The sequence below is a fragment of the Myotis yumanensis genome, unplaced genomic scaffold (genome assembly GCF_028538775.1).
Source record: "Myotis yumanensis isolate MYYU_CA2020_CCGP unplaced genomic scaffold, mMyoYum1.0.hap1 SCAF_10, whole genome shotgun sequence".
Taxonomy (NCBI): Eukaryota; Metazoa; Chordata; class Mammalia; order Chiroptera; family Vespertilionidae; genus Myotis; species Myotis yumanensis.
The window spans coordinates 41,061,611-41,074,297 of NW_027223761.1; the positions used below are offsets into that span (position 1 = coordinate 41,061,611).

The window sequence follows — 12,687 nt, forward strand, 5'->3', positions numbered from 1 at the left end:
TATTTCTTTATTTAAGATGTCCAAAAGTGAACATTTTGCTCTTATTCACTCACCCAAATTACCCTAAAAAATTTCTTATCTTACCAAGTCACAGAAATCAGCAAGAGAGAATCAGTAGTGTCATAGAGGATTTATTGAAAGTTAGATACATGCCAAAAACATATGAAAGACAAAGTGAGGAGGAAAAGTAAAGGAATTAAGTGAAAAGAAAAATAATTCAGCATTTATTCAGATAATGTACAAAAAGATAAATTTAATATAATATAGTTTTTTAAATGTGTAAATAATTATGGAACACCAAAATAATACTGTGTCTGAGAAAAAAAATCTAATTAAACATGTTTAAAGAGATACCAAGAAAAAACTGAGTTCACACTTAAAAAATGATAGTAATATTATCAGGTAACAGGGCAAAGGTTTCCAAGTACAGGTAACATCACAATGGATATAAATAGGCCAAATAAGAAAAGTAAACATATATCCAGAAGTCAGTAGTGTCATAAAAATAAAAGGAGAGAGAACTTCAAAGAAAAACATATAATGAGAAAAGCAGTTGGGATTTTCAATAGGATATATAGACTGTGACACCATGAAGGGCATTGGTCACCTTGGGAAATAAAGGACAGTGTAATGACACTAGAGAAAATATCCACACAGTCTTGTACACAATGAATAACCTTGGATCCAGGTAATAAATCTAGGTCAATAGCTGAATATTTTACTAAATGGCTACATATTATTTTGTGCCTATAAAGTTTAAAGTTACTCTTGATCAATCACACAGACTTTGAACATGTCAGGTCTATGGGACAAACTATAGAACTCAGACCACACTAGCTTGCGGCTTCTTTCTATTAATAAAATCTGATTGGAGTGCCAACTTATACATCAATTTATGGAAGCTTTCGTCCTATACAGCAAGTCCTCATAGAACATCATTGATAGGTTCTGAAACTTTTACAGAAACAACATATATTGAAACCAATTTTAACCTTAGGCTAATTGATGAAAATAAGAGTTAAGTTTTCTATGGCATCTCATCTACTTTATAAAAAATATGTTGAATGAATGACAATATTCAAGAACATGTTGGTGTGACAATTAGGACAAAAATCACATGATCATAAAAGCTTAAAATATTTACTCTGTCCCTTTACAAATCATTTGTTCACAAGGTGAATAGGTGAAGTTCATACGATTTTGGGGTTGATGAAACTATTGTGTATGAGACTGTAATGGAGAATACATGTCCTTATACATTTTTGAAAAACACAAAACTTTAAACCACAGAGTTGCCCTTCAATTAAATACAATTATTGAGGATATTGGAGGATTCTCAGAGAGATGCCAACTATAACAAAAAAAGTCCAATTGTATAGCAGATGAATGAAATAACCTCCCTGAAGGTGATGGTGGGAAAATGCACTGATCTAAGTAACTTTGGAAATGAGAACTAAAGGGAAAAGGGCTGTCCATGAACCCCTAACCCTAGGTGACAAAGTTTTTATCACAGAGGAAAGGATTATCATATCATAGGGGGCTTTAAACTGAAATTACCAATAAAATAAATGGGTAACAGATGATTAAAGGAAGGTGTTTCACTGTTGAAGGAGAAATTTACTGATCAGCAAGAAGAAGAGGCCAGAAAAGTTCAGGTTTTAATGAATTAAAGTGGCAGATATTAGTAGGAACTGTAAATTAGCTGAATTTAGATGTAAATGGTTACATATAGAAATAGTTATTGATATGTTCACTCACATAGGTTAGCATAAACACAAAATTCCTTACTCTATCAGCAGAGAGAACCATAAGGAAAGACAGATAGCAAGCACCAAACACACCTGTGGTCCAGTTCAGGAAATATCCAAGATAAGCCTGGAGCAGTTTTTAATGCCATAAGGTAAGTCTCACACACACACACACACACACACACACACACACACACACTATTGAATGATAATGAAAATTAGAAAAAATGATGAGGAAAGAGAGGAAGGCAATTACTGAAATCAAAATAAAACAAAAATAAGTTAGAAATTATCATTAAAATACTCAAGTTCATACTGGATTTATTCAGTTTTTAAAGAACACCACAAACAACATTTTGAATCAGAGGCTAACCAATTACATTTAAGTGTGCCTTTAAAACACTTTCTCACTGAAAGACTGAGGAAAGAATTTCACTGACTGAATAAATGTCTTTATGATTCTTCTGTCTCTTATGGCATCTGTTGATGAATTAATTCCTCATCCATTAAAAAAACTGAAATTGTTTAAATAGCATTTAGAGACTTAGTGTCTTGAACGCAAACTTTATTTTGCACACAATGAACTAGAGAAAGCACAGAATCTTGCTAAGAACAATGGTTTCTCTGAGTGTTATTTATCTATACTATAAAAGGGTAATATGCTACTTAACTGGATCGACTAGATATCTTCCAGACGTCTGACTTCCTTCCAGACAAAGCAATTTTGGCAGGGGCTGAGGCTGAGGCAGAGGCAGAGGGGGAGCAAATAGTTAGGGGGGAGATCAGGCAGGTAGGCAGGCAGAGGTGGTTAGTGGCAATCAGGCCATCAGGGTCACAGTTAGGGGCAATCAGACAGGCAGGCAGAGGCAGTTAGAAGCCAGAGGTCCTGGATTGAGAGAGGGATGTCCGACTGTCTGTTTAGGCCCGATCCAGACTGCCAGATTGGAGAGGGTGCAGGCCAGGCTATGGGACCCCCAACCCGCAAATAAATTTGATGCACCAGGCCTCTTGTATGATATAAAATAAGAAAAAAAAATCAGGAAGCATCCTTAGAGTGGAAAATTTTGGATGCTTGATCTCGAATCTGTTTGGTCTTCACACCATACACAATAGGATTGAGCAATGGTGGGACAAGCAGGTAAAGATTGGACAGAAGAATATGAATATAAGGTGGAATATGGAATCCAAACCTGTGTGTAAAGAAGGAGAAGAAAGCCAGGAGATAAAACTCAAGAAAGACACAAATGTGAGCAATGCAGGTGTTAAAGGCTTTCAGCCTGGCTTCCTTCTGAGGCAGACTGAAGACAGTTATAAATATTTGAATGTAGGATACTGTGATGAAGATTATATCAAAGCCAAGTACACTGAAAGCCACAAACAGACCATAGATCTTGTTGACTCTAGTATCTTCTGCTGCCAATTTCACGATGGCCATGTGCTCACAGTATGAATGGGAGACCACACTGGTCCAGTAATACTTCAACCGGCATTTGATGAGGATGAGACATGGAGCCACAAGAAGGGCTCCTCTGAGGGTCACCCCAACCCCAATCTGAGTGAGCAGTTGGTGGGTAAAAATGGCTGCATGTCTCAGGGGATCACAGATTGCCACATAGCGGTCCAGGGCCATGGCCAGCAGGATACCTGACTCAATGGCCTGGAAGGTGTGAATAAGCCACATTAGTAACAGACAGGCATCAAAGTGTATCTTGGGCAGATGAAACCAGAATATTCCTAGCATTTTTGGCAGGATGCAGGTACTGAGAGCAATGTCTGTGGCTCCAAGCATTGCCAGGAAGAGATACATGGGCTCGTGGAGGCTGCGCTCAGATTTGATGATGACCAGGATCAGAGAATTCCCAAACAGAGCAACGATGTACATGGCACTGAAAGGGATGCCAATCCAGGCCTGAACAGACTCCAGACCAGGGATCCCCACCAGTGTCAGCACCGAGGGCATGAAGACTGTGCCATTGAGCTTGAACATGATGGCTTAGACTCCCTGCTTTAAAGCTACTGATTCAAGGTATCAATGTGGGTTATCTCTCTTCTATTTTCTGTTCTCACCTAGATTCTGCAAAATCTGAACTGGAAAAATTTTTACCTAATAGAATATCAGCCATATGTTAAAATTTGTTGTAGTTGTTTATCTCAAAAGTTTTTTTTATCACAATCTGATTAATTAATAACATATTTATTTTTCATATATATACAAAAGCTAATAATGATCTTGCTGTGTGATAAAAATAATTTTTTATATTTGCAATAACTTTTTGGTTATTTTCTAAACCAATTTAATTCTACTCCAAGGGCCTCTACTCAGGAAGACTATACCAAGGCAAGATGAAGATATATGAACAAAAATTAACCCCTCACTTGTTGAATTTTAACAAAAATACGAATTTAATTCTGAATGTATTTTTGTGTGTTAAGATTATTTCAGTTTTGAAAAATTAATACATTGAAAAGCTCACTTCTTTGCTATTGTAAGCAATTGTTTAAGTGATTACTGAGAAATCCAGGATGCAGATGATATGTAATCACTAATTAGTAGTCTTCTATCAGTTTAGCTCTCACATATTCCCTGAATCTATATGGACAGTCCTACTCCTTAACTCTCTAGATTGATGAAATTATTCTATTTGTGACCTTGACATTCCTCTCACTAACTCTTACCTCCTAATCCTGATTATTCAATTACCCTCTCATCACAAACACACACACACACACTCACACACACACACACACACACACACACTTAGGAAATTTGTCCAGTGAGGCTCATTTCAATTATCAGTAACATGTACTGATTCTTTATTCTCTTCAAAGTGAGAAAAAAAAATGGTTTCCAGGTAAATGGTCTCGTCCATCTTGAATTTTTCACACCTGCTGATCACTGTCTTTGATAGTCTCTATCAGCTGTGACAAAGCCAGAGTGGGTCTGTGACCACATCATACAAGAGTCAACACCACCTGAAGGAAGCTTTCTTCTGAGAATGACTTCATACCAAAGAGAAAGCTGATTTCTCCTCTGATGAAGATGTATTTTCCCCTAGTATCCTAGAATCATATACTTGTCCAAAGCTCAAAAGCCTTATAATGCATATTGTTCTTTAAAGAACATTTACCTTTGACCACTTGGCTTTGTGTGGAATCAATTCCACCAAGAGGTACACATCTGAGGAGCCAGTTTGTGTTTTTATAAAATGGTTTGGAGAGATCTATTAAATGGCTATCCTCCAAATTCCTCTTAGCACTCTGTAATTCCACCCAGTTTGGTGTTCACTTTTCACTTACATTGGGTGGTCACAGACTCTCTTTCTTCAGTAGGGTTGTGCAAAATTATTTTCAGGCATCATGGACATCCAATTGTAAATGGGCCAAATATGTGGTCTACTACATTGCTCCCTTAGCCTCATAGCGCTATAAATTCAACAGGTTATTTGTTTGTTTGCTTGTTTTTCTGAATCAAGCTCTCTAGCCATTTACCTCTCCCTTATTAATTCTTATTTTCAGCTCCTCATACCTTCACTGAAGTTCTTCATGTAAGACCCATATTCTCTTGGTTTATCATTGCTGCCTGATTCACATTTTTCCTGATTCACATTCTTTTCTAACTCTTATTCATTATAACACATTAACTACTCCTTGACCACCTGACACAATGTCCTTGTTCCTTTATTTATCTACCAGCAAGTGTCTGAAAACCTCACATTATAATCTATACATTTATTTTATCCAACAAATAAACTAAATTACATTAAAAAACATCACAATTCTGGAAAGGTTGCCACTAAAATTATGAAGCTCTGAGTTCCACGACTGATTTTCAGTTATCTCTACTCAAACATTTCTCTTTTTTTTCACTCTATAATAATTTATCTCTAGCAGCTATAACATATTTGTTACAATTTTACTAAGTCTCATTTTTTCTCTCTGCCATTCTCTACCCCAGTAGGAACAGAGTTTCTTCCTGGGAATTTCCCTAATTAAGTTCTGATATCTACTTATGATTTACTACTCCTACTCTAGAAATTTATTACTACTCCCCCCCCCCCCCAAAAAAAAACCCTGCATTTCCATCATGCAGTCATTTACTAATCATTTCCTTTATGGTAAAATATGTTTCAGTTTTAAACACATTTTCTTATAACAGGTACTGTCATTTCCTCTTGCTAATATTCTCTGTCATTTTAATTGCCTCTATAATCCTGAGTGATAATTTGCAGTGTATTGTTAATCAGTTTAAGAGATTTTTCAAACCATTGTCATAAGCCTTTGCATTCACATCTTTTTAAACCTTATTATCCTGGAAAAAAAATCAAAATGAAATTCTATCCAAACAAAATGAACTGTTTAAAGGTCTCTTCTTAGTTGATATTAGTGAAGAACTCTACATAATTTTCTTTATAGAACTCAAGTTTTGTTTCTATAATCACACTTTATCTTGTTTTTCTTCCCGTATCAAAACAACTCATTTGTCGCTCTGACTCCCTTTACACTGCTGATGCTGTGAATTCCATTAAGGACTATGTTCCTCTACATGGTTCTCTTTACACTCATTTTATATATCCCCTGCCCAGCAGTTTTGCCCAGTCTTGGGAGTACACCTGTGTCTGGAGTGTCCTTTAAGCAAAGACACCTAAAGATTAAGCATAAAGATTCCAGTAAAACACCCAGGGGCTCAGATTTGTTTGGAAAAGTCAAGGCAGGGTCTGCTGCCTTCAGCAAGGTCCTTCTAGAAGCTCCCAACTTTTCCAAGATTCCTCCTTATAGACTTTCCAACCAATTCCCATGCTTCACCACACACATCCTTGCCAGCACTTGTCATTTTTGTTGATTTTTTGATGATAACCATTCTGACAGGTCTGAAATGGAACCTCATTGTCCTTTTGACTTCCATTTCCAGGATGATTAGTGACTTTGAACATGTTTTCATATGCCTCTTGTCCTTCTGTATGTCCTCTTTTGAAAAGCCTCTATTTAGAGCCTTTGCCCATTTTTTGATTGGATTGTTTATCTACCTTTTGTTAAGTTGCATGAATTCCCTATAAATTTTGGAGATTAAACCCTTCTCAAATATAATATTGGCAAATACATTCTCCCATGCAGTGGGCTCTCTTGTTATTTTGTTGATGATTTCTTTTGATATGCAGAAGCTTTTTATTTTGATGTAGTCCCATTTGTTTATTTTCTCCTTAGTTTCCATTGTCCTAGGAGATGTATCAGTAAAGATACTGCTCCACAATATGTCTGATATTTTGCTGCCTATGGATTCTTTTAAGATTTTTATGGTTTTCTGTCTTAAGTTTAAGGCTTTTATCAATTTTGAGTTTATTTTTGTGTATGGTGTAAGTCGGTGATCTAGTTTCATTTTTTTTTTGCATGTATCTGTCCAATTTTCCCAATTCCATTTATTGAAGAGACTGTCTTGACTCCATTGTATGCTGTTGCCTCCTTTGTCAAACATTAATTGAGCATAATGACATGGGTCTATTTCTGGGTTCTCTGTTCTTTTCCATTGTCTGTTCTTGTGCCAGTACCATTCAGTTTTGAGAATAGTGACTTTGTAACATACCTTAATATCTGGTATTGTGATAACTCCAACTTTGTTCTTCTTAGGATTGCTTCAGCTATTTGAGATCCATATAAATTTTCAGAGAGTTCGTTCTAGGTCTGTGAAATATGCCATTGGTATTTTAATTGGGATTGCATTGCATGTATAGATCTCTTTGGGTAATATGGACATTTTAAGGATATTAATTCTACCAATCCATGAACACAGTATGCTCTTCCACTTGTTTATAACTTTTCCTCTCTTTTCTTTTAGCAGCATCCTGTAGTCTAAGTACAGGTCTTTTACTTCATTAGTTAAGTTTATTTCTAGGTATCAATAGTAAATGGAATTCTTTTTTATTTATTTTTTTTTTGTTTGTTTCTCTTTCTGTGAGTTCATTATTGGTGTATAAAAGTGCCATAGACTTCTGAGCTTTAATTTTGTATCCTATTATGTTTCTGAATTCATTTACAAAATCTAATAGTTTTTCGCTGTAGTCTTTAGGATTGTCTATGTACAATATTTCATCTGTGAATAGCAAGTTTTACTTCTTCTTTTCCAATTTGGATACCTATGATTTCTTCTTCTTGCTTGATTGCTATGGCTAGCACTTTTATAATAATGAAAGCATGATATGCTAATTAGACCAAACATGTTTCCAGAATCCTTCCTTCTGGACAAAGCCGCAGCAGGCAGGGGCTGAGGCAGAGGCAGCCCCTGTGGTGGCAGCGGCCAAGGCCCTGGAACAAATTTTGTGCATCGGGCCTCTAGTGTTGAATAAGAGTGGTGATAGTGAGTATCACTGTCTTGTTCCTCTTTTTAGAGGAAAAGGTTTTAGTATTTGCCATTGAGTATGACATTGGCTGTAGGTTTGTCATATAAGGCTTTTATTATGTTGAGGTATGATCCCTCTATTCCCATTTTGCTGAGAGTTTTTATCAAAAAAGGGTATTGGATTTTGACACTTGCTTTTTCAGCATCAATTGATATGATCATGTGGCTTTCATCTTTCAATTTGTAGTTGTCTTTCTTTGTAGTGTTTTTATCTGGTTTTGGGATTAGGGTAATTCTGGCTTCATAGAAAGAGTTTGAATTGCTCCTTCCTCTTGAATTTTTTGGAATAGTCTGAGGAGGATCAGTGTTACTTTTTCTTTGCATATTTGTTAAATGTCCCCCGTGAAGCTGTCCAGACCAGGGATTTTGTTTGCTGGAAGTTTTTTGATTACTGCTTCAATTTCATTGGTAATTATAGGCCTATTCATGTTTTCTGATTCTTCTGATTGCATTTTGGAAGGTTATATTTTTCTAGGAATATGTACATTTTGTCTAGGTTGTCCAGGGTTTTGGAGTACGGTTGTTAATAGTATTTTTTTAATAATCCTTTTTATTTATGTGGGGTTGGTTGTTACTTCCCCTCTTTCATTTTTTATTTTGTTTACTTGGGTCCTTCATCCTTGTTTCTTGGTGAGCCTGTCATTTATTTCCACTCTGATCTTAATTATTTCCTTTCTTCTACTTACTCTTGGCTTTTCTTATTGCTCTCTTTTTAGTGCTTTAACTGGTAGGATTAGATACCTTATTACCAGTGGTTTTATTTTTTGTTTGTTTGTTTGTTTCTTGAAGTGTTGGAGGCTAAGAACAGTAGTTAGCATAATAAATGTGAGTTCATCAGAAGGCTTATTATTAAGCATATTATTATCTGCTGCCAAACAGCTGAGGGCAATTCCCCTAACCTGATAACCCTTTATTGTTTACCAAATCTTACCTTTGATATGAATATCTGCTTTGCTAAAGGGCAAAATGTGTGAGTAAAAAGCCCTGGTTCCCAACATTTGGGGCACCACTCCACTAGAGAATTGACTTCCATCTGGTTCCCCCAATGCCTTCCAAATTTATGTTTCTTGTCTAGTCTCTATCCATTTATGTCCAGCCCCTTCTCCAGATTCCTGAACCCTTGCTGCGAAAAGACTGTGGCATTTAAGTAGGCCTATAGTGCTATGAATATCCCACTCAGGACTGCTTTCACTGTCTCCTATAGATTTTTGATTGTTGTGTTTTCATTTTCATTTGTTTCCAGGGTGTTTTCTATTTCTTCTTTGATCTCTTTGATAACCCATTCATTGTTCAATAGTATGCTATTTAGCCTCCTTTTGTTTGATTGTTTTTTATTGTCACTTGACAGGGCTTGATGGAGGACCTAAGGCCATGCCCCCTGCCTGGCAAGGTTTGATGGGGGACCTGAGGCTGCACCCCTGTCCCAGGGTCAGGCTGGGACACCTGAGGATGCGTTACCCACCTGGCACGGCTTGACAGGCGCCCTGAGGTTGCATCTCCCACCTGGTGCCAGGTCCAGGGTCCTAAATCCGTGCCTCCCATCCTGAGAGGCTTGACAAGGGTGGGGCCGGCTGGGTCTGAATCTTACGCAGTGGAGGTGGGGCCCACTGTGTCTGGGTCTCCCACAATTTTGAGGTACAATGGGTGGGCAGGGACTTGACTCTGGGTCCTGCAATGCCCCCCACCCTCTGACAGAAGAAAGATTTTCATATACATTTTACTAATTTTCTTTCATCTCTAACACTTCTATTATAGAGAAAGGGCAAATAGCAATATCAAAATATTTCCTCTAATTAATCCCTTTTAATGTGCATGGATTTCGTGCACCAGGCCACTAGTTTATATGTAAGATTTGTTTCCTGAATTACAATTGCCATGGTAATATACAAAATTATGCAGCTGCCAATGTCTATCTTGATGAAGTCTGGGCCCTGCATGAATGTCATACTTGCAAATTCCTTGGTGGGAAGGGAGTTCAAGGTAAGGAGAGGTAGTTTTATTGGTAGAATCACAATGCTGGAAAGAGCCTTCAATCAATAATTTATCAAAGAAATGTTGGTATGTTGTATAGAAATACCCATCCCTGCTTGTCTAAAGTGGTGCTAAAAAGAGAGAAGTGAGGAGGAGAGAAAAGTGGGGTTCAAGGTATAGTGGATTTCGGTGTAGCTCTGTCTAAAGTATCATTCCAATGTTTGTTTATTTTTTTTTATTTTTTTCTGATTTCCATGAACAGGTTAGAAGAAGAAAGAGAAGATGGAATGGGGGAGGAAGAACACCACCAAGCAGCCTAATTACATTGGCCCCATCATAGGCATAGGTGTCCAAATACTCAGTCTTTGCATGTGGGTATCACTGAGTGGGCAAGTGATTTTGCTAATGTATATACTGGTAAAACTTTTTGTTGAGCCAGTGTCCATTGTCTCATTCATTTAAAAAATGCTAAATAAGCTGCTGAGGTTGATTCTCCTATTTCTGTCATTCAATATTTGTGTGACTGGTTGAGAATAGGTCACAGACCAGTACAGAGAATCACAATTTGCCAAATTTGGCTCCTTTGCAAGGAAGGACCCTCACCTGCCATGCCCATTCCAAATGGCACCATGTTCATGCCCTCTGTACTGACCTTTATTGGGTTCCCTGGATTGGAAACTATACAGTGCTGGATTGGGACTCCATTCTGTGCTATGTACCAAATTGCTTTGATAGGAACTTTCGCTCACCATCTAATCTGAACCCAGGCTCCATGAGCCTATGTATGTCTTCTTGGCCATATTGGGAGCCACAGACATTGCACTTAGTACCAGCATTGTCCCCAAGATGCTTGGTATTTTGGGGTTCCACTTGCCAGATATGAATTTTGATGCTTGCCTTTTACAGATGTGGCAAAACCACACATTTCAGGTTATTGAATCAGGAGTCCCATTGGCCATGGCTCTGGACCACTATATAGCAATTTGTTATCTTTTGAGGCATGCTACTCTATTCACTCAACAACTAGCCTGGTCTAATTAGCAAATTACACTTTTATCATTTTAATTGTACACCTGAATCCTATATAATTTCATTGACCAATGTCACCCTAATATAGTCAATAAAATAAGATAAAATCATAATCTCCCATATGACAGCAAAATATAATCAAACAATCTTAATGGACTCAGGGAAAAAGGCAAATTATATGTATTGGTTAGTAATGTCCTGATTATGGCTCTATTCTTAGCTTTGGGATTTCACTTTCTACTGCTCCTCAGAGAAGGTTATGTTTCAATGTATTCCACTGTCATTGTACTAAAGATTTGTTGAGGTGGTAGGTTGTGGAGGAAGAGGATTTGTGTTACTTTCCTCCCTTCTTTCCCTATATTTTCTTCCTTGGATGCAGTGGTTCCAATCTAGTTCTTTGATGACCTATACTCTATTAACTATATCCCCCCTGCATCCTCCAGAATGAGAGTCAGAAGGAATGAAGTGGGCTGAAATGTTTGACTGTTAGAAGAGATAAGGTCTCAGTATTGCTCTCTAGCTAAGACTTTTCCCCTTGGAGAGGAAGCTTTTTTTATACAGAGGGTTCCGGAAAAGTTTCACATTAACTTCTCTTCCAACAGGAAATATTTCTTTGATCCTAACTGTGAATCTGTTGGTGTTTTTAGAAGTAAAGTCTATGTAATATGTAGGACACCTCTGAATGAAGACAATAGAGTTTCTCATACTCATAATAATCGAAATGCAGCCCCCAGCAACTTGTCAGATTTCATAGTGAAGTGTGTTGACTGTTGTAACTTTAAATACCTCTGCTCCAAGCAGCTGGATACTGTGAGCTGTACTTCCTTGGATGTGCTTGTCTCTCTATGTTTGAGGTGGATAATTTGCCCTGTGACCTCATTTCTAAGAAGGCTTTAAGAAAATTCATTGATATTCAATCTGCCTAGCTTTTCCAGGTCAGGACAGGAGTGACAATTCTGAGCTTATGACATCTTAGAAGTCATTAAATATTTTTTTAAAAAGTTTACAATGTAAGTACAGCTTTCCATGGGGAGACATTTTTATTGCTTTGTGCTTCATCCTGGCCCAGACCTCTTTTCCCTTCAATTTTGTTTCTCCTAAGAGACCCATCAGCCTTCCAGAGGGATCTCCTGAACATTGAAATAGCCTATTACAAAGCAACCATAACTACCAACTTAACCACAGAGTCCTCACTACCGATGGCTACACTGCTGTATTTTTTAACCATTCCTAGATATGCATATTGGTTTAGATACTTCAGCAGAAATTATAATTTGATACTTTTCAAAGAATAATAGTTATTTTTTAATCATTACCTACAATATGTCAAGGATTGTGAGATTGTAACTCATAAGCAGAAACTATTTTAAAAAGTCATATTCTAAGATAGCAGCTGAAATAAATGAAGGGTAGGCAATGACTATGAATAAGTTATTGCTGGTGGGTCAGAAGCCTGGAGAGCAAGATAAAAATCTGTGAAATTCTTGAGGGACTGTGGAGGACATAGAGAAACATCAGATATTCCCTTGGACTCCACTGAGAGTTTAC

General features: G+C 37.2%; 1 protein-coding gene across 1 annotated transcript; it reads right to left on the reverse strand.

Annotated features, from left to right (window-relative positions):
• Positions 1-2,784: 2,784 nt before the first annotated feature.
• LOC139018126 (olfactory receptor 52A5-like) lies at positions 2,785-3,735 on the reverse strand. Its single transcript, XM_070426768.1, has one exon. It carries the CDS (start codon positions 3,733-3,735, stop codon positions 2,785-2,787), a length of 951 nt encoding a protein of 316 aa, XP_070282869.1.
• Between the last annotated feature and the right edge of the window lie 8,952 nt (positions 3,736-12,687).